This window comes from Dreissena polymorpha, chromosome 11 (assembly GCF_020536995.1).
Source record: "Dreissena polymorpha isolate Duluth1 chromosome 11, UMN_Dpol_1.0, whole genome shotgun sequence".
Taxonomy (NCBI): Eukaryota; Metazoa; Mollusca; class Bivalvia; order Myida; family Dreissenidae; genus Dreissena; species Dreissena polymorpha.
Genome location: NC_068365.1, coordinates 24,025,588 through 24,048,301, shown reverse-complemented (window position 1 = coordinate 24,048,301; position 22,714 = coordinate 24,025,588). Strand labels below are relative to the sequence as shown.

Here is a 22,714-nt window from a genome sequence, read left to right as displayed (position 1 = left end):
TGCCTTGCTATATGAGCTAGCTTTTATAGCAACGCGGTAAAGTGTCTGCCTGATTTGGAACCGGGAGGTCCCGGGTTCAATTCCCATTGTGGTTGGGGATTTTACTGGCTGGGTTACATGTCCCAAATTATGTCAAAACAACACAACTTTTCCCTATTCAAAGGGCCCCGTTTCCAAAATGGTGAAGAAACACACAAGAATTTTTTTTTTATTTGTTACTTGCAAATAACGACAATATCAATTTTCATTATAAAATGTGACAAATACTATTACTCAGGGCTCTCGCTGGGTTAAAATTTTATTTCGCCACCCATGTTTGCCATTTTTTTATTCGCCACTTAAAAAAATTATGAGCTATTTTTTAATAACATTCTTCAATCATAGTGGTCAATGCAATATAATGCTTCTATTCTTTGGTTTATTATTATAACAGATATTACACTAGTCCTTACTTGAATATCCAGTTTTAATATGTGGTCATTATACAAGTCAATAAATTAATAAAATATGGTCCTCAATATATAAATATACAAAAAGCATTCATTATACAAAATAAATTAACATTTTTTATATCATATTTACCTGGACTAGTCTTTTATAAACATTTGAAGCTTTGACATAATGGCAATAGCAATTCTCACAAAACCGGAATGGTCTAGCATTGCTTACGGAACATTTAGTAAACATAGATGCATCGTCCCCAAAATCAGCTACATAGTTCATGCATTTATCGGGAATGTAATGTCCTACTGTTAAAATTTCACTATATAGCAAGTCACTTTGCAAAAGTTGAGTGTTTGTTCGCCCAATGTTAGGACATTCTACATTATCAAACACTGTCCCAAAATGTGTCAAACCAGAAATCAAAGTTTGTTGTAAAGCTAAAATGTAACATATATAGAGAATTCCCATGTCAACGTTTTTAATGCAATATGTATTATATCTGCGTTTAAGTGTTTTTGCTCCTATATCCATACAATAACTGACAAGCTACTCGTTTAAGTAATGACTGCCGTTACTGCTTCGCGAAATCATATGACCAATAAACAGAGAGTCATGTGACTCCGTTTTGGGCGGTTGCAAGTCAATACGGTTACAAGACCTTTCGGTCTATGACTTATCCTAACGAAATACATGCTCCGATGCCATGGATCAAGAACTAGCGGTTTATTCATTGTATGATTTGTTTTCATTAAGGGCACCTCTACGAGACCGATATCTATGTAGAGATAACTGTGAGACAGTGTTTGCAAAACATATGATAGATGTAGTATAAACGTTTGTTCTTCAAGTCTGTACGACTTGCATAGTGGTCATGGTATCATAAACCAGCAAGAACACATTTAAGTTAGTATAAAGATGTTCATTGTATATATGGTTCAACATTCTATCCAATATTCTTTTAGTAAATTTGCGTTTGGAATCTTGTGACATACCGGTTACATACATACATGCGTTTGACTTGTTCGACGCGTTTTAACTTCACGGATACGATAAGATGCCATGACAGTATCAGTTAGTGTTACAAACACCACATTGTCAGCTAAGCGTTCTCGTTTGTGTCTTTGTTGTTCATGTTGGTTTAGTTTATACGTGTTATGATTGCGTTACCTTAGTAACTATAATAGTGTCCTTAGCCGTGGAACATACATTACGGTTTCGCCACTTTAACGCTCACTATTCTCTTGAAATGTTGGACTTATGAAGGTGATCAAATATAAATAACACAGTTGAGATCCAGTTTCAGCAGCAGGAGTCCATTCTGATCAACATTAATAGGTCATTTATTTAAACGATTGACCCATTGGCATACCATTTTACACATTACAATAAAAAACGACAAAAACAAATAAACAATATCCTTGAACGGAAAATGCGAAATATGAAATTTGGGGTTTAAAACGGTCTTAGGGCGCCATAACGTGATGCCTCCTACGATGTTTTTATTTTCAGTTGTAATTAAAATCCGACTAAGACATCTATAGAGTATAATCCTACTCTATAATTGCAGCTTCTAAACTAAATCTATCACATGTTAGTGGCCACGACCAGATATTATCGGGTTCTGAAAACCTGTTACCTAAATGAAACAGAACACTGTTTAGGCCCCATTTAAAGCCAAATAAATTCTCAAAATCTACGAATATTTCGTAAAATAAAGTTAACCAATACAAAATCTGTGTTCCTTATAGCAAACGAGAGATTGACGTTCGGCAGCGTCGGAAGCACGACATTGTTCTCATTTACTGTCAGAAGCAAATCCCTCGTTCGTTCCACAGGTGGTTAGCGTGTGGCTATGATATTAATTAGTAAAAACATCATTTTGAATGATAAATTGTCATATTATAACGAAAAATCAAATTTTCTGAAAAAAAATTCACTATCAAATATATACATATACGCGTATAACAAGGTATCCAACTCGAAATCACCCGAAAACGGGATGCATCGTTTTGAACAGCCATTTCTTCATCAATTTTGCAGCGATTTTCACGATCTTGGTCTTATTCAACGCAGAAATGAATTTCCTTTTTGGGAATGTATATGTCTTGCAGTCTTTTTTTTAATACTGGGTCAACTTTTAAGAAATAACACGATACACAACTCGCGTGACCCAGTCATAAATGTTCGGATATCGTCGCGGGAAATTCACGTGAAATAAATTGTGGCTGAAAAAATAAAAACGAGCATTTTCTATCTCATTAAATCTATGTTACCATACCAGAACTAGCGTTGACATTTTGGCTAAGACACTAATACTTTCTAGAATAGATCCAATGACCTTTGGTATGTACCGCGTACTTTTTTCATAATGTCAGAATGATGAACCCTTTATTTGAATGGACTCACAACACAACCATTTTCTCTAAGGGCTAGTTACAAACCAGAATCATTTATATTGCGAATAAGAATAAGTCTTAAGACCAGTATCAATTGAATACTGTATATTTAGATACTGACATATAAACTGCATACGACGTGTTGAAAGTTGAATTCAAAATAACATTAATCAATGACCCATTATTATTTGGCTTCTATGACATACATCTTCCAACTGCACTTAATAAATAATCTCTTTATTGTTCAACTGTATGGTTTGGCCAAAGGCGAAAAAGCAAATTAAAACACAAGACATACGTTGACGCTTAAACAATGTTGATGAAAAAAGCGCTGAAAAATCACACATTATTGCATTTTCTAGACTGACCATGCATTTGTTTTCAAGACGATTTTTTGCGAGAACATTATTTCTGATTTACAAATTAGTCTCATAATATTACTTTCAATACTAGTATACTTGCAGGCGTGATTAACGATTTACAGCTTGATCTGGCACCCAAGCTTTTAGGGCTGAGGGCATTGTTGACGCATTATTCTATGAACCGTGCTGTCTTTTTTAAGCTCGCATACAGTAATTGATTAACACAATGAAATATTCTTTTTTGTTAATAAGACAGCGGTTATAAAACATTATTCATTAACCCTATTTCTGTTCCGGCATCGTATTGCCGCAATTGGCCACTCGAATATACCACATTTTTTGCTCCAAGCAGCCTTCTTTATGTGTCAAAAAGTGACCATTTATTGGCGTTTGATTCTTTATTTCCTTACCAATCGCTCATGGAAGTTTTATGAAACATTTATATTATCCGGATATATTGTTAATTTAAACAACTCTGAACATTGAGTAAACCTGTCACTGACTTCACGACGCAGACATAAAAAACGTTAGTCATTTCAAAATACCGACTGTTTTTGTGCCGACCTATACATGTGCCGTGGAATATGTGATTTTGTATTCGTCAATTGAAAGTAGATTTGTTCACAAAACCAGGAAGATAAAGCATTTTACGTTTAATTGGACGCATACATAGATAAGTATGACATGCGCACTGCAAACCATCCGGGTTCGCAGCTAATGCAGCCTCCGGCGCGCAAAGACCTCGTTAACTTTGAAATACATAAAGCTTGTATTGTGACGCATCCAGCTAATACACCAATCAACCATCTGGTGTGCAACAACATCATGAACATTAAACACATAGATTATTAAATATGCCGTTAACAACATAGAGGGCTTTCGCTAATAATGGCTTATACGCAAACATAAGTCCTTTATCTTATCTGTACAAAACAAGCAGTGTACAGTTGTGGCCACGCAATTACATTTGTTTTCACAAATCGACATACTTGAAAGGATACATTATTTATTTGCAGATTGGTCGATGAGAAAGACTGATATTCAGCTTTTAGCTTTTACAATGAAGTTTTCCTTAAGTGTTTCCTCTATGTTTCAGTAAATACGGGTTAGAGGGCAATTTAGACGCAGTGATTATGTCTGTACTTCGGTGTTTATTTTAATAACATGCGCACCTAACGTGTTTTAGCATGCTATTAAAAGTTCATGTAATGTACATTTTCGCAACGAGCAGGAAGATGTGCGTTGACAGCTGGTGAAGTTAAAATGAAAACTGCAATGTTTGCAGTTTCTACTCGACTGTTTTCGCGTTCCGTCCGTGTCAGGTTTGTAAATTATCATGTGATATAGATCTACCATGCATGTGTATAGTGTCGTCAAAACATTATTATCAGGGACGACACTTTCCGCTTTTATGGTATTTTTCGTTAAAAGGACGTGTCTTTTTAGCTAAAATCCAGTTAAGACGGAAGGTGTCGTTCCTGATTAGCCCGTGCGGACTGCTCATATGTATTGCATTCCATGTACTTTCAACAAACACACGACGTGTAAATTCAGTTTTAATATTTTTAATCGTACAGAAAAGGAAAACAACAACAACAAAAAACCAACAGAAACAGTTAAACAATAGAATCCAAAGAGATCTCATGAAAAAGACGATGGTTTTTATTCAAGTTCCGCATACGAATAGCAATTTTGATGACTGTTAGTGCAAACCAAAATTATGTTACAGTGGTACTGAAAAGAGAGTCTTAACTTTAGACTCTTGAGTTTACATATGCGAAAATTAAATCTTACTGGTGTAACCTTTGAGTTAGAATTACCGGTTTGCATATGCGTAACCTTATTTGAACTACTGTTTTATACTACAGGCTGCTGTCTGTAAATCTATATATTCATCCGCGCGTTCGCGGAGCAGTAAGATTCCCTGGTGCATATCATCGATGATGATTTCTGTCAGTTGATGCTTAAACCCAAAGACCTAGAATATTCTAGATCTTTGTTAAGCCTTTAATAACGAGAGTTGTGATCCTTTTATTCTTCATCTGCAGCTGCATTTATGTTATTACTGACCTACCCACATAGATACTGGGTTTGTGAGGGCTGACTAAAGGCATCATATTTCGAATTACAATTTTATATTTTTGCTTAGAGCGGGTGCTTCATAATCCGACCATGTTCCTGATTCCAAACACCATATAAATTTCTTATCCAATCTTGTGCCGTAAAAGATATCAGGAATCTAACGTAATTAGTTTGACATCACTTCCTTTCTCTTTCTTTTCGGTGCAATTTTGAGGTAAAGGTGCAGCCAGTTTTTCTGATAAATACATTTGCCGATATACACAGCCTTCCGGTAAGTGAAATTATTTGATCGCCAATTTTTTACACTTATTTGCTAAGGTTATATCAAAACACATAATTTCGTTTCAGTAGGTTCTATGAAAAATAATAATCTAGAAACATGTTCTGATCATGTGTGACCCTCATGATCAAGATGTAGGGCTGTGTAAAGGAGGAATTGATAGTGTTCGGAATTACATACCACATTCAAGGACTGATCCAAATACCGAACGATTGACTAAATTTGATCCTTTTTTATGTTGCATGTCCGATGACTTATAATAATTGGTTTTGTTTTTCTTTTGCAGTAATGAGCCGTCAAGTTGGAGAGAAGAGGCAGTCATACGACCCCTGTATGATGAATCAAACTGCCGAGGTTGTAAGAAGTGGAAGAATGTCTCTTTGTCAATCCTCTAAAACATATAACCTACTTTTCCATCTTTATTTACTAAAAAACTTTTTCCAAAATTGACTGAGTATGTTAGTGTAAATGATTGGCCTTATATCTTTTTCTAGGTACAATGGGTTTCCAAGCTGGACTAATGAAACGGGAAATCACTGGACAATCCATATGTGTGCATTTAGGCCTGTACCATATTGTGAAAGCTCAATAAGAAATACTTTACAACGACGAACGTGAACATAACCATATTTTACGCGAGGATATATTAAGCCATCTTCTTTGGTGTTCAAAAACAAGCATGGGTGCCTCAGGAAGTATTTTAACCTTTTGTGCCAAACAAGAAATAGCCTTAGACCAGACCATTGTGTATTTACTAAACAAACAACAGCCAGAATGAAAGCTAGATGTGGTATGGTAACATAGATTTAACAAGATACATTGTTACCAGACCACATCTAGCGTTGAAATTATGGCTATTATATACGGAACACTGATTTTGTATGGGTTAACGTTATTTTACGAAATAATTAACGACATATTCGTTGATGTTGAGTGTTAATGGGGCTTTAAAAGGATCTGTCTAGTTATGATGTTTACGCATTGAGTCGCAAAACACATTAACTTAACGAGATGATATAACTATTGTGGTTAGTCTACATTAGCGACACGGTAATTCACATGGACCAAAGTAGGGTGCAACGAAGCACTACAACGAAACGAGCACATTATTTTTAAAACATGTTGTCACAAGATGTATTACCGAAAACCGGGTGAATACAGTTTCATGCTTTTGTACATAATTTCACGAAATTTATGATTGAATCCCGGCTGTATTAAGTTTGAAGAAATAAAAGTGTGCGTTTTGCAACACTGCGTTTTGCATGATAGAATTTATATTTGAAATATGAAATGAGTAAAATAGACATAAAATAATTCTTTGGAACGAAATCACTTGCATTGAGTATCAAATTAACTGATGTTTGTATTTAGATAGCTAATATGTATTTAATGCTCAAGCCATTAAGCATTAAATATTGGGGACTTAAAATGATACATTCATTCGTTTGAAGTTACCGAAATTATAAACGTAACATCACTAAAATTATGTTTCACACTTGTGGATGACATCAACGCGACTTCTGACATTAACGTTTACGCTGCCTGGTTTGAATAGAGACTGGTTGATTTTCGCCAAAATATTCGTATGTAATTATATCCGTCAGTCCAACAATTTACTTTTTAAATGTAATGTTTATTTGTGTAATTTGAATAAATAACAAAAATCCTATTGTGGTAATGGATTACAGTGTTCTTTGCATTTTCACTAATTGACGGAGAGTTTGGTAAATGAAAAGTTCGGTAAAAAGGTAAGAGTTGAATATGTCTGAACAAAGGGCGTGAATAACTGTAAAGTATCTAAATGCGTGTTAATATCCTTGTTTTGTTGACGTTTTTAAAAAATATTAATTTACCGAACCCTCCAGATCTATTGCTCTATATTACTTTTTTTAACGACCTTGTCATTTATCGAACTTACATGTTATCGTTTTTATTACAGAACTTGTTTCTAAGTTGGTATTTTTCAAACTGTTTCAATTAAATGGAATCGTCGGGATTTTTATTTTAAAAAGGTCATCTTGTTCGGAATTACGAACACTTCGGTTCGGAATTACGAACATATTTTCGGAATAGGAACAGTCGGATACCCGTATGCTTTGTAAATAATTTCTTTTTGGTTGGACCATTTTATAATTCTATATTGAACTTAAGTATATCATATGCACATATCTAGTTGATTATTGTCTCGCTTTGATTGAAAGTGATCGTAATTCCGAACATCATTATAAGTGGCTTAAGTGTTCGGAAATAGGTACACCCGCTCTAGATGAAGAGGAACAATCGTGTCATCTCAATTTACGAGTATTAAATATATATAAGGAAAATGTCTTGTACTTCCCTAGTTTTGAAAGTAGTTTAACCACGGAGCGTATATTTACTCTCATCTAGAGTCCGTGTTTTAACTAAAAAAATGATTGTGGATTAAACAATGACTTTACGAAATCAGGCGCTTGCGATATAATAAAGCAGTTAAGATGTCCATTTTGTATAAATAATACTGCATACATGTGCCTTTCCATTCGATATGAATACCACTACATTCTAAATTCACGTGTTTTAAGTTGCATTTCTTACTAACAGGCAAACGCCATTCCCGGAACCAGTTTGAGAATGGCGCTAACCCGCAATTAACATCACGCAATGCTTTCTTATAATACCAAAGTGTCTGTTATTGATGTTTAGTTTGGTCATAACTATTGTATTAACTATATATTGATATAACTCTGGTATTGCACAAGGACACATACCTATCTTATCATTACGGAATTATGCAAACAAAAGGATGCTTACATGAGTGTTCTAGCACTCGTGCATGTAACACTGTCTACTAACGACTCATACTCGTTTACCAATATAATTTAGTGAAAGAAAAGTTAACAATGCGCATACTCGTGTCATCATATGTAGCTTTACCACACAACACCACACACAGAGGTTTATGTACACAGGTGCATAAACGTATTTTTTTACAACAGGTACCGTATGTCCACAATGTGCAAGAGATGGGGTTGTCCGTTGATCGGGGAATCACTTGAAGTTTCTACTATTAACCAACTGTGTATACCATTATGTACAACGTATCCATTAAAGAACGTTGTCAGCCATTCACACCCTAAAACCCCCAAAGAACATTGTTCTCTTATTTCAAAACTGCCTGTGACAACGTTCGCGTTCATCACACACTGCAACTTGAATATGCTCGTATGTTCTTACTGATTACCAGTTCTTGCCATTCAAGTTTTCATATTACTGTTGATTACTTCCTCTTTAATTGAGACAATCTTCGTTGACATACACAATATCGGACCTCGGTCATGTCTGATGAACATGCCCTCACTGACTGTGTTCTACACACGCATAAGTTCCGAACACGTGAGTCAAACCGGGCTGCAGTCTTCCGGTAACACGTTTAAGTTAACAAAGTCACTTGCACGAGGAAAACTGGCCCTTCGTTGTACCATATCATGCCGATGAGATTTCTGTAAGAAATTGACGAGGCACTGTAAAAATGTTAAGTGCATGTACAGACATTTTGCAAAATGGAAGAACACGATATTACAAATTCATCACAACAACTCATTCGTGACACACTCATGAACACATCTTTTACATGTGCGCTATCACTTCGTGTCTAGAGCCTTATGCAAATGCTTGAATGTACAGACCACCTAGTTATTAGATTGGGATCATTACTATGTAACGCAAAGTTCTAAGCAGCCTAATGACTTATTCAACATAAAGCATTGAACAACTGTGGGGGTAAATTATTTTTTAAGTTATTTGTAAAGTTTGTGAAGAAACATGCAATGCTGGCTTCTATTCATGGGTTAATTGAGGCCAATCAAGGACTTTTATTTCCACTTTTATGACATTTTGCGTTTAAAGTAAGTCACTTCTTTGCGATAATCCAAATTAGGCGGAAAGTTTCCTAGCTGATTAGCCTGTGTGATCTAAACTGGCCAATCTAGGACGACACTTAACGCATATACATTAAGCCCCGTGTTTTCAGAGCTAAGCTTATTAATATTACCACCACCTTTCGGGATTGGGTTTCAGACTAAAGACGGTTCAATTACAATGGCAACCAAGTACGGAGCATAAAATAAACACAGGAAACATAATGGGTGGAGCAATAAATATATTAAAATGTGTAAATTCAGTAAGAACTTCATAGTTATAATGTAAGACATCAACAAATACTAGTAACACATAATAAGAAAGATGTCAAATAGACACTGGGCATGCTATAAAATATGCAAAAAACACAGAATGAAGGCTTACTAAGTAAGTACTGCCTCATTATGAGCATGACCACATGAAAATGCAGAAGAACAACTAAGGGGATTATAGTAACAATACAATAAGGTATATAAAATGCAACAATGCTAGAAACACATGTAAGCTTATTACATTTCCTGCAGAGTTTTTCAAGAATAAAGAATATGCATGTTTGTGTGACGAATAAAAATGTGTGCATTACAAAGCATAAATACAAATGCAATGGTGACCGATGCTTATCAATGATAATATTTCTATGCAATATGACAATTAAAAAGAAACATAGAAACGGACAAGAGCTGTTCATAAAACATTTATGTCTTTTTAGTTTTTGAGCAATTCATCGACCTCTTGTGTCTTTTTTTAAAATATAAAATACGCTGTTCACCAAAGCAGGCAAGATTACTGTTCAAACATAAATTGTTCAATAAATAAGGGTCATATCTTGGTAATTTTCTATGGCAAAAATCTGTCGAACATACAACTTTAATATTATAATTTGAAACATTTTTAACAAGTACTCTGAAATTTTGATGAAAACTATAACTCTTGTAAAGAGAGAACAAACAAGTTTTAATTGAAATTACATATGTATATTTATAAGCAATAACTCAATAATGCCCAAGGTGATTGGGCTGATTTTCTTATGATACTTTGCGCACACAAATGTTGATATAGTTTGGTAAAGTTAAAATGAAAAAAACTGATTAAATTGATGATCCATACTAAAAAATGTTTTACCTATCAGGCAACCCACCAACCAACAGAGTCAGACAGACTGACCTAATTGACATAAGAAAACCAATACATTTTGCAATAGATAACAGGGGGAATTTTTTTAAACAGGGAAGGGAGAGATGATGAGGTAGAGTGAAGGGGTAAGCCACTTTATAATGTACTCTAACCATACGAGTCGCATTCTGAGAAAACTGGGCATAATGCATGTGCATAAAGTGTCATCCCAGATTAGCCTGTGCAATCCGCACAGGCTAATCAGGGACGACAATTTCCGCCTAAATTTGATTTTTGCTAAGAAGAGACTTCATTTAAACGAAAAATGTCATAAAAGCAGAAAGTGTCGTCCCTGATTAGCCTGTGCAGACTGCACAGGCTAATCTGGGACAACACTTTACGCACATGCATTATGCCCAGTTTTCTCAGAACACAACTCATATATATACATAACATGATGATACAATAAACAAACATGTTTCGCGGCTTAAGTGTGGCACTTTTATGTGATATAGAAACAGTAAGTTTCACACTCAAGTTTCTTAGAATAATTGTATCGCCCTATCACATCAGATTTGATGTTGAGTATAAACATATGCGTCATCAAATTTCATGTTTTATATATGTTAGATAGGTAAAAAGTGTTTAAGTTGAAGTATAATAACATCTTGCAGAGACATAATCAATTAAATAATTTTATTGTATGCAATTCTAAGTGTAAATATTTTAGTAGCTGTTGTTTCTAAGAAATTAATAAGGTCTACAGACAAAAGCCCAGTGCAAAGATAACATTTTACAGTACATGACAGTGGCATTCAAAAAGATAACACAATTCTGTAATAAGTTACAATATGACATTCAAAAATACTACAGTAAATGAATGTGTTTAACATTAAGATTTTCTTGAAAAAATATCAAAAGCTGGTTTGTCGTATTTGCTAACATTTGCTAAAGGAAATTTTTTTAGTAGAAAACAGGCAAGTGTAATTCGAGTAAAAACAAAATGCATACCGGGTAATTTTAGCTATATTATATAATAATTATAACTAAAAGAATGGAATATATATAGATTTTTTAAGTTTGTATGGAAATACTATATAATTATGTAGTATTTAATCTGTTAATTAACAATAAAAAAGTTAAACACATTTCCTACAAATCAACTTGGAAAAAAGTCTAACAATCATATCCAAAATATAATATACATAAGAGACAAATATTGCTGCAGAAATGAACTGAAATAGAGGACAATATAAGATGAAGCAGTGGCATTCATATAAAACGCTGGATTTCCAAGACATGGCAAATTTGCACACAAACAATACATGGCTTCATCATTTTGCTGCACTTACATTAAATGATTCATTAAAACAAAACTCAAAATATAAGTAATGAAATTAGAATCTGAATATATTTGCATTTTTGTCATTTCTAATAAAAATGTTAGATTTATCTTTAACATTTTTGGGTAGTCATATTTTAATTGTAATTGTTTTTTGTCTACAAATGTTTGAGAAAAAGTTTAATTATAAAATTGAGAAAAGGTATCCTTTTTTATAATTATGTACATGTAGTGTTTGTGTGGTGTACAATACAACTGGCATCATGTACAGAATGGCAACACGGGAAGATAAATAATGATGAAATGCTAAACTGATATTGTGGTTCAACCCATACCAGTGGATTGGGGTGCTGAAAAGCGCAGCCAAACTTAGTAAACTTGGCTAAGAGAATTTGTCATTATTTTGCAAGTTGAACTGATAAAATTAGAATATCCAAAGAGTCAAATAAGAATAAAAAATGGGATTACATTGTTTGAAGTAGAACCATCCAGAACAATAAAGAATATCAGCTCATTATTAAAATTTAAAATTTACTGTATTGATATATTATAAAGTACAAAGCTATGAATTTTTTCATGTTATTTTGGTGCAAGTTATAAAATTGCTCTGCATTAAACCAACAAGAATGATCTGTTTCCCTTAAAAAGAGAGACCAAGATATAAAAGTTTGGCTGTAAAACTAAGACGTCCCGAAAGCCAACAGTATGACAGATATGTCGGACATGTGTGTAGTACATCTTAAAATGAATAGTGTACTTTCTTACATTTTCTTAGAATATGAGGGATGAACAATGCAGCTGTCATTTTAAAAGTATAAGGTATACATCTTCATAAACAAGATGTCTTACAGCTTTTTTTAATAGTTTAAAAAATATTCTATGAGAAACATTTCAATACAAAACTGCATGTAAGTAAAGCGTGTTAACTTTTTCAGTGCTGGAACCGAATTTTGAAGGCCTTTGCAAACAGTTTGGATTCAGATGAGATGCCACAGAATGTGGCGTCTCATCAGGATCCAAACTGTTTGCTATTCTGATAGTATTCTATGAAAAAAATCGAAAAAAATTCTAATTTTAGAAATTCAGCAGACGACATTTTAGCAGACGACAAATTTCCCAGCATGCAAAGGGTTAAGAAGGTTGTCTAACAGAGTGTCCAACACTGTTTGATCTTTCCAGATGCCTGTAAACTAAGGTCGCCATTGAGTACATGATGTAAGCCATGTCATGCCAAAATTGGTCCTGTGGCATATGCAGCCAGCGGAACTCCAGACCAGCCTGCACATCAGCCCAGTCTGGTCAGTAGCTAACAAGATTTTGAGGTATCATTGTCGGACAGGATAGCACATGACCAGACTAAAAGGATGCGCAGGCTGGTCTGCAGCTATGCTGACCGCATATGACATTAGATCCAATTTTGCATGAGGCAGCTTATTTCCCAACTTATTACCTGTACATTACACTCTCTCACACAAACTCTGCTTCATTTTCCTCAGACTCACTGAGATTCTGTAACACAAGGTGTCAGTGGTTATTAATCATTCATTTAAATCACACTTTATGTATTATTAACCCTTTACTACTTAGATAGGTATTTTCATACATTTGTAGTCCCTTAGAAAGTTTAATTTAATTTTAGGCCATTCTTACTAGATCCAAGTTTTAGAGGATTTAGTTTCAACCATTAGATACTAATGAGCAGCAAACAGCATAAAACCTGAACAGAATGCCAGTTACTCACTTTTTTCACTTTGCTTCTAAGTGGGAAAGGGTTGAATCACACTTTAAAGATTATTAATACATGTAAACAATTTCTGTACCAGTATTAAAACAATGTACACATATACAAATCTTATTGATCCGACTGCTCTGTTTTGATCATTTTCATCAGTTGAGCTGCGTTCTGGAAAAACAGGGCTTCACTCCTGTTCTTGAAGTGTTGCCCCAGATAAGCCTGTGAGGTCAGCTAGGGGCTTATCAGGATGACACTTTCCACTTCTAAGGGATTATTTGTTAAAAGAATGTCTCTTCTAAACAAAAATCCAGTCTAGGCGGAAAGAGTCGTTCCTGATTATCATGTGTGGGATTGCACAGGCTAATTTGGGACAGCACATTCATAATGCACTTACATTAAGCCTATTTTTCCAATTACAAGGCCCCATGAAATTCACAATTTATACACAAAATGTGTCAAATAAATAATTTCTTATTTTAAAACTAAATTTAATCTATTTTTGCCATGTAAAAATGTGGTATTTAAAATTTGAAGCATTCTGAGACCATGAAAATCGCTTGTAAATAATAATTCAAACAACTACAAAAACACACATTAGGAAAGAACATTACCTTATTTACTTTTCATTATAAATTGCATTGAGTGAAAAAAATCAACCTCTGGTTTACCATCTAGTTTATAAGAAATGTTGAGATGTCTGTAAAATCTTTTCATAAATATGTTCACTTTTCAAGACTTCATAGCAAAGTAAATTACATTTTCTTCTTGATTTTGAACAGGTGAACTTAGGTACTTAAGGATGGAAGAAAATGTTTTAAGATACTTCAATTTGATGAACTCATTAAAAGCCATTTTTATGACACCAATAACATTTGTTTGATGTTAAGAGTATGAAAGAATATACAAATTTGGCACCTATGCAATATTTACAAACAAATGTGTAAAAGTTAGTTGTCAAAAACATATAAAATAAGGTTAAAAAATAAATAACTATAAATAAATGCAACATTTTGAACAATCATTGTCAAATTAAAAAACAACTGAACACAATTTTTAAAACATACTGTAGTATTAAGCATATAATGACTTGAACAAAAACATTCGTTAACATTCAGTATCCTTTAATAAACTACACTCCTGTTCGGAGTTCTTTAGCACTAGTTCAGGGGTCACCTTTTTATTGACCTTCACCATTTCTAAGCGTGACTGCCTGAACTGCTGTTGCTTAGCAACATTAGCCTCATTTCTAGGTTTCCAGACTGGAGATCCCATAGGGGGAGTTTCTGCTTTCGCACTTATGAATTTTAAAGGATTCGCACTTGCAAAAGTCAATTTTGCTGACGAACCGGAATAATGACTAGAGGTGCTAAGATTTGAACACGAAGAATTCTCACTACTTGCACTAATACTATTACCACCATTATGTACAATATGAGTCTCTGATGAAGCAACGTTACCCTCATCCTCAAAATCGTCAGAACTTACTTCGTTCAAATCGCCAACTGTTTTGCTTCGCATTCTGAACACGCCTTCTTCGTCAATTTTAAACTTCTCTTCAAGCTCCATTGAATGTCTCTCCACATCTGTTTTACCATTAGAGTTATTACGTTTCTTACTTAAGGTGCTACGGGAATTAGTCTGTAAAGCCTCAAGGCGTTTGCCACCGCATGGAATGTATTTATTTTTACTCGAGCTGCTACCACTTGATGGCAAGTTCATCTTACGAACACAGTCACGAATTGTCTGACGTATTATCCTCATAAAGTCCGTTTTTGCTTCCAAAGTACTGAAACGCAAATAAATGAAAGTGGATTTAAAAAACAACAACACACAACTATAATTTTCGAGTGTTTCATATCCCTTACACCTCTGTCCTGACTTATTCAGCTTTTTCTTGTATAAAGAGTTGTTTACAAGGCATTTTATGAATGGAAATTAATCTCCAGATACAAGCCTGGAGGGATCAGCATGAGACATCAGTTTAAAAAGTCCAAGGTAGATCAAAATCAGACTTAGATGGGGGCTGAAATAGCATGCACCTCCCAAATCTTCAACAAATTTTGTTGTGGGTCTATTTTTTTCAATTATCCTTACCTAAATGTATGTAAACTTTGTGATTTGATGAATTTGACAAGTCAGCTCACAGTACGTTTTAAAGCAAACATGCATTTTTTTGCTGAATGATTTGTTTGCTAAATTGTTCCTTTTTGTCGATGTAACATTTAAGTATTTAAACTACAATAACAAGCAGTTTGGACAATGTCATGGTGTTACATGGTTTTTGAAGGGATAGGTTTAAGAACGATTGGTAATGGTTATGTAGTCCAAACCCCCTTGCGAAAAATCCAGTATGGCCACTTGTAAATGATTTTGTATAGCATTGGTGACATAATTTGAAATTGCTAATGATTAAATAATTAACCTTTAATAATTTTGTGAATAAAATGATAAAAAACAAAACATTTCCACAGCTGTGGCTGTAAACACAAGTACATGTACAATCATGACTTCCTACTATTTTGAGTGTGGAAGAGGGGAGCAGGGTATAAGATTACACCTTCCCGCTCACATTTATATTTAGCTCTGGCTGAGTATGATTTCTGAAATACTCCCCCAAATCCGCATTCCCATTTTTCAGCGTTTTGATGTTGTTACATTGCTTGCATTTATAATGCATACCGGTATATCAAACTGTAAATAAGTGTAACTAATCATATAAAGTTCATGTAATATTTACATAAACATGGTTAATTTTTCGGCTAAATGCCAAACTGTCCAGACGCTTTCAAAAACACAATTTAAAAGGACAAATAAGTCTCGGTGGATAGAATAATTATACAAAAGGATTACTATTAAGGGCCATCACAAAGAAAGTAAGGGCGACAAGTTTTTGTCAGCTGGTAGTTCTTGGGGGATGGGAGTTGCTTTTTGCACATTTTGCACCCCTGATATTTGGCACCCCTGGGGAAATGGTGGGAAGATTCTTTTCTTTACCTATTACAGAACTGGTAGACCCGTTCTGGTCTAGCCTCAGTGTCACAGCGTGAGTGTACGAGCTCCCACCAGAAGTGCCCATCCATATCGCCGACCTTCCCAATGCGCACCTGGACATCCTGCACGGGAATCAACGTACGGAATCTCTCTGCCGTGTCGTAACTCTCACTGAACAGACCGCGAGCAGCGCTGGCCCCCTGGAAATGACAAGGCAATAGTGGTCAACATTGACACAAGCCCTGCATTGGTAAAGTGGTTTAAGTGGAAAGTGTTGTCCCTGATAAGCCTGTGTGGACTGCACAGGCTACTTTTGGACAACACTTATCGCACATGAATAAAAAACCTTTTCCCAGAGCACAGTTCATTAAAAAAAATTGGGCCGGCAAAAGTGATGAAAATTACTACAAAACCCGCAAATCCTGCAATGGTAAATTGTGAATTGAGCATGCTCAGAATGCCGCCAAAACACTGACAGACTTTAAACTTTTAAAACTTACAATATGCACAAAATTACTGGTAAAATCCACCAAATTAATCTAATTTTGGTGTCTTATTGTTACTCCGGAACAGCCTATTTTTTTATACAAAAACTACATTAACTTACAAAGCCATTCATATGTACCCCTTTAGATTTTCTTCGTTTCAACCTTTCCCGACAAAGGAAGACTACTCCAGTCTTGAAGACAAACACGGTGCTCTCCAGTTCTGTCCCTTTCTTGACCTTGCCCAGACTGTCTGTGACGTTACACCACTCCACCGTGCCATACATCTGCAGCTCGCCTACACTCAGGTCTGCAGGCTGAAAGAATACAATATAGGCAAACCGTAACAGTCCAATATAGGCATACAGTGTAACTCGCAGTCTGTTCAGGTGTTATGCTGTTTGCTGCTCATCAGTATCTTAAGGTTGGAAATAAAGCCTTCAAACTTGATTCTAGTAAAGATTTTAAATTTAATTAGATTTTCTAAGGGACTACAAACGCATCAAAGTGTGTTTCTATGGGGTAAAGCTGCTGATGTTGGCAAAATAAAAACTGCTTGTTGGGAGCTCAAAGTCCTCGGCCTATATTCAACAAACAGTTCTTAGACTTAAGTTTAAGCATTAAGAACATTCTTTAGATATAATTACTCAAGAATTGCTTTTACTTTGAGTCAAACTTGGCATTAACTTTATTATTCATTTAGAACATTTTGTTGAGGGTAAAATAATTTAAACACTGTAAGTTTTTTCTTGGTTCTGAGACTTTTCTTTATTCTAAGGTCAAAAAATGGGTTGATGAATACAGCCCAGGTAGAAAATTTCACCGAAAAGTGCAACATTTTAAAGATGCTTGTCCTAAGTATAACATTTTTTCTATGCCTCTGGTATATTTGGAAAAAAAAAATGAGAAAAAATACCTGTCACTGCATGCAACTGATTGCCATCTACGAGTAACTGAGATATGGAGATTTTTTTTTAACAGCAATGAGAAATTTAAAATAAACAATACAATCTACATTGAACACATTCATCAAACTGTGTTTCTTAATAAAAACACAAAATTATTAGATATATGCTGACCATAAAGGCTAAATAATAGATGGTTGAGCTGGTTGTTTAACTGAATATATCTCACATGAGAACAACAGACAAGGGATGTCCATACAAAGAAATAAAACAACCCACAAAGCTTACAGTTTTCAGAGGATAAATGTCCTTGAACATCTTGGAAAGGTCGTCAAATATTGCACCGTATTCCTCATAGATCTTCTGCATCTCGTTGATATGTTCTGCCACCGCCTCCATCCCTTTCCTCGCCTCTGCAAACAAAGAATACTTTAGTTTTAGTTTAAAACTATCCATTAAATCATGCTTATTGAGAAACTTTTCAAGTCCATTTTATGGGTAAAACTAGTATGATGTGTCTTTAATAAGAAAAGATCAGTTTTCCTGCAGAGTGCAAAGCTTTCTATCAAGAATAAAACATTGCCCAAGTATATGAGCCTTGCTTTGAAAAACAAGAGCACCGCCTTGCGGGTGCAGACCGCTCATCTATTTTCTTTTTAAAGGTGAAGGGACTCTCAATTTCAATCACAAAGGAGGGAGGGGTGGAGTGAAGAGGGGTGTATAGTGTGGGGGTGTAAACTTTATTACATTATCTTCCAAAAATGCAAAAAAAAAATGCAAAAAAAATTATACGGGGGTGGGGGGGAGGGTGGGTGGGGGGGGGGATTCTTGGGTGCGATGGTTAGACGGTATTTCAAAAATAAAATAATAAAAATAAATATTTGTGTTTTTTAACTGTTTCAAAAACAAAATTTTGGGGGTGGGGTGTGGGGGGGGGAAAGATTGAGGGTGTGGTAGTCATTTGTGAGATGATCTTAAAAAAAATTGAAAAAAAAAAAATTAGGGGGGAGGGAGGATTCGGGGGGGAGGAGGGAGAGGGGGGGGGGGGGGCACGGGGGATGGTTTGGGTGGAGTCTATTGTGGTATGTCAGGTAAGAGTAGTTTTGTCAAAGTATCAATCAAATCTAATCATAAATAAAGAAGTTATGGCAATTTTAGCAATATTTAATAATTTGACCTTGAGAGTCAAGGTCATTCAAAGGTCAAGGTAAAATTCAACTTGCCAGGTACAGTAACCTCATGATAGCATGAAAGTATTTGAAGTTTGAAAGCAATAGCCTTGATACTTTAGAAGTAAAGTGGATCGAAATACAAAATTTAACCATATATTCAAAGTTACTAAGTCAAAAAAGGGCCATAATTCCGTAAAAATGACAACCAGAGTTATGCAACTTGTCCTTTTACTGTACCCTTATAATAGTTTGCGAGTGTTCCAAGTATGAAAGCAATATCTATGATACTTTAGGGGTAAAATGGACCAAAACACAAAACTTAACCAAATTTTCAATTTTCTAAGTATAAAGGGCCCATAATTCCGTCCAAATGCCAGTCAGAGTTACATAACTTTGCCTGCACAGTCCCCTTATGATAGTTAATAAGTGTTGCAAGTATGAAAGAAATAGCTTTGATACTGTAGGAATAAAGTGGACTTAAACACAAAACTTTACCAAATTTTCAATTTTCTAAGTATAAAAAGGGCACATAATTCTGTCCAAATGCCAGTCAGAGTTACATAACTTTGCCTGCACAGTCCCCTTATGATATTTAGTAAGTGTTGCAAGTATGAAAGCAATAGCTTTGATACTTAAGGAATAAAATGGACCTAAACACAAAACTTAACCAAAATTTTCAATTTTCTAAGTATAAAAAGGGCACATAATTCTGTCAAAATGCACGCCAGAGTTATCTAACTTTGCCTGCCCAGTCCCCTCATGATAGTAAGTAAGTGTACCAAGTTTGAATGCAATAGCATTGATTCTTTCTGAGAAAAGTGGACCTAAACGCAAAACTTAACCGGACGCCAACGCCGACGCCAAGGTGATGACAATAGCTCATAATTTTTTTTCAAAAAATAGATGAGCTAAAAAAGGATTTAATGTGCGTATAGTGTCATCACACATTAGCCTGAGCAGTCTGCTTCCAGTTTTTGTGCCATGTTTTATATCAAGAATAAAACATTTGCCCATATATACGAGCCTTGCTTTTGAAAAACAGGATTTACTCCATGTGCGTAAAGTATTGTCACAGATTAGCCTGTGTAGTCTGCACATGCTTATCATGGACAACACTTTAAGCTTGTATGGTTCTTTTCATTTAAAGGAAGTCTTGTTTAAGCAGACAGTGTTGTCCCTGATTAGCCTGTGCACAGGCTAATCTAGCACAACATTTAACACACATGTTTTAACCCTTTACCCCATTAGAGGCAAAGTGAAAATGGCTTTTGCAACCAGAATAGAATAAAATCAGAACAGCCTGCGAGTAACTCGCAGTCTGTTCAGGTTTTATGCTGTTTGCTGCTGACTAGTACCTAAGGTTTGAAGATGAAGCCTTTAAAACTTGAATCTAGTAAGAAAGGTCTTAAATTAAGTTTCAAAAGGACAACAAATGCGTATCTAATTGGCAAATGGTTAAATTAAGTTTTCTCTGGGGTTGGCTCATATCCGACAATCTTTCTTACTACCCTGCACTTAACCCTTTGCATGCTAGGAAATTTGTCGTCTGCTAAAATGTCGTCTGCTGAATTAATAAAACTAGCATTTTCTTCGAATTTTTTTCATAGAATACTATCAGAATAGCAAACAGTTTGGATCAAGATGAGACGCCATGAGCATCCAGATGAGACGCCATGTTCTGTGGCGTCTCATCTGGATCCAAACTGTTTGCAAAGGCCTTTAAAATTCGGTTCCAGCACTGAAAGGGTTAAACCCTGACTACATACCTGACAAGTGGTGATGCTCGTCAGACTCGGGGTCAGTGAGCTGACTACATACCTGACAAGTGGTGATGCTCGTCAGACTCGGGGTCAGTGAGCTGACTACATACCTGACAAGTGGTGATGCTCGTCAGACTCGGGGTCAGTGAGCTGACTACATACCTGACAAGTGGTGATGCTCGTCAGACTCGGGGTCAGTGAGCTGACTACATACCTGACAAGTGGTGATGCTCGTCAGACTCGGGGTCAGTGAGCTGACTACATACCTGACAAGTGGTGATGCTCGTCAGACTCGGGGTCAGTGAGCTGACTACATACCTGACAAGTGGTGATGCTCGTCAGACTCGGGGTCAGTGAGCTGACTACATACATGACAAGTGGTGATGCTCGTCAGACTCGGGGTCAGTGAGCTGACTACATACCTGACAAGTGGTGATGCTCGTCAGACTCGGGGTCAGTGAGCTGACTACATACCTGACAAGTGGTGATGCTCGTCAGACTCGGGGTCCGTGAGCTGACTACATACCTGACAAGTGGTGATGCTCGTCAGACTCGGGGTCAGTGAGCTGACTACATACCTGACAAGTGGTGATGCTCGTCAGACTCGGGGTCAGTGAGCTGACTACATACCTGACAAGTGGTGATGCTCGTCAGACTCGGGGTCAGTGAGCTGACTACATACCTGACAAGTGGTGATGCTCGTCAGACTCGGGGTCAGTGAGCTGACTACATACCTGACAAGTGGTGATGCTCGTCAGACTCGGGGTCCGTGAGCTGACTACATACCTGACAAGTGGTGATGCTCGTCAGACTCGGGGTCCGTGAGCTGACTACATACCTGACAAGTGGTGATGCTCGTCAGACTCGGGGTCCGTGAGCTGACTACATACCTGACAAGTGGTGATGCTCGTCAGACTCGGGGTCAGTGAGCTGACTACATACATGACAAGTGGTGATGCTCGTCAGACTCGGGGTCCGTGAGCTGACTACATACATGACAAGTGGTGATGCTCGTCAGACTCGGGGTCCGTGAGCTGACTACATACCTGACAAGTGGTGATGCTCGTCAGACTCGGGGTCCATGAGCTGACTACATACCTGACAAGTGGTGATGCTCGTCAGACTCGGGGTCAGTGAGCTGACTACATACATGACAAGTGGTGATGCTCGTCAGACTCGGGGTCCGTGAGCTGACTACATACCTGACAAGTGGTGATGCTCGTCAGACTCGGGGTCAGTGAGCTGACTACATACCTGACAAGTGGTGATGCTCGTCAGACTCGGGGTCAGTGAGCTGACTACATACCTGACAAGTGGTGATGCTCGTCAGACTCGGGGTCAGTGAGCTGACTACATACATGACAAGTGGTGATGCTCGTCAGACTCGGGGTCAGTGAGCTGACTACATACATGACAAGTGGTGATGCTCGTCAGACTCGGGGTCAGTGAGCTGACTACATACATGACAAGTGGTGATGCTCGTCAGACTCGGGGTCAGTGAGCTGACTACATACCTGACAAGTGGTGATGCTCGTCAGACTCGGGGTCAGTGAGCTGACTACATACATGACAAGTGGTGATGCTCGTCAGACTCGGGGTCAGTGAGCTGACTACATACATGACAAGTGGTGATGCTCGTCAGACTCGGGGTCAGTGAGCTGACTACATACCTGACAAGTGGTGATGCTCGTCAGACTCGGGGTCAGTGAGCTGACTACATACATGACAAGTGGTGATGCTCGTCAGACTC

The 22,714-nt window shown here is 36.5% G+C and overlaps 2 protein-coding genes and 2 long non-coding RNA genes across 14 annotated transcripts in view; all 4 read right to left on the bottom strand.

Moving 5' to 3' along the window:
* LOC127850221 (osteopetrosis-associated transmembrane protein 1-like) overlaps positions 1-1,046 on the bottom strand; it is a 256,800-nt gene extending 255,754 nt beyond the window's left edge. For all 4 annotated transcript variants that reach the window (XR_008035138.1, XR_008035139.1, XM_052383094.1 and 1 more), the window contains exon 1: positions 583-1,046. Coding sequence is in view for 2 of the 4 variants with exons in the window: in XM_052383094.1 (XP_052239054.1) it covers positions 583-975 (393 nt within the window). In the remaining 2 variants the exon portion in view is untranslated. The remainder of the gene's footprint in view (positions 1-582) is intronic.
* LOC127850214 (protein still life, isoform SIF type 1-like) overlaps positions 1-22,714 on the bottom strand; it is a 353,922-nt gene that overhangs the window by 235,788 nt on the left and 95,420 nt on the right. For 2 of the 8 annotated variants that reach the window (XR_008035134.1, XR_008035136.1), the window contains exons 22-27: positions 18,321-18,445; positions 17,250-17,444; positions 16,646-16,842; positions 15,137-15,437; positions 13,367-13,425; positions 8,312-9,043 (exon numbers count right to left, since the gene is read on the bottom strand). Coding sequence is in view for 5 of the 8 variants with exons in the window: in XM_052383073.1 (XP_052239033.1) it covers positions 13,384-13,425; positions 15,137-15,437; positions 16,646-16,842; positions 17,250-17,444; positions 18,321-18,445 (860 nt within the window). In the remaining 3 variants the exon portion in view is untranslated. The remainder of the gene's footprint in view (positions 1-8,311; positions 9,044-13,366; positions 13,426-15,136; positions 15,438-16,645; positions 16,843-17,249; positions 17,445-18,320; positions 18,446-22,714) is intronic. The other 6 variants (XR_008035135.1, XM_052383073.1, XM_052383074.1 and 3 more) reach the window with 6 other exon arrangements.
* Positions 4,752-8,304, bottom strand: LOC127850229 (uncharacterized). Its single transcript, XR_008035143.1, has 2 exons — positions 5,745-8,304; positions 4,752-5,519 (listed from the first exon to the last, which is right to left on the bottom strand). It is a non-coding gene; the product is annotated as an uncharacterized LOC127850229 (long non-coding RNA).
* On the bottom strand, positions 21,297-22,615 carry LOC127850230 (uncharacterized). The gene is made up of 3 exons (XR_008035144.1): positions 22,531-22,615; positions 22,323-22,478; positions 21,297-21,386 (listed from the first exon to the last, which is right to left on the bottom strand). It is a non-coding gene; the product is annotated as an uncharacterized LOC127850230 (long non-coding RNA).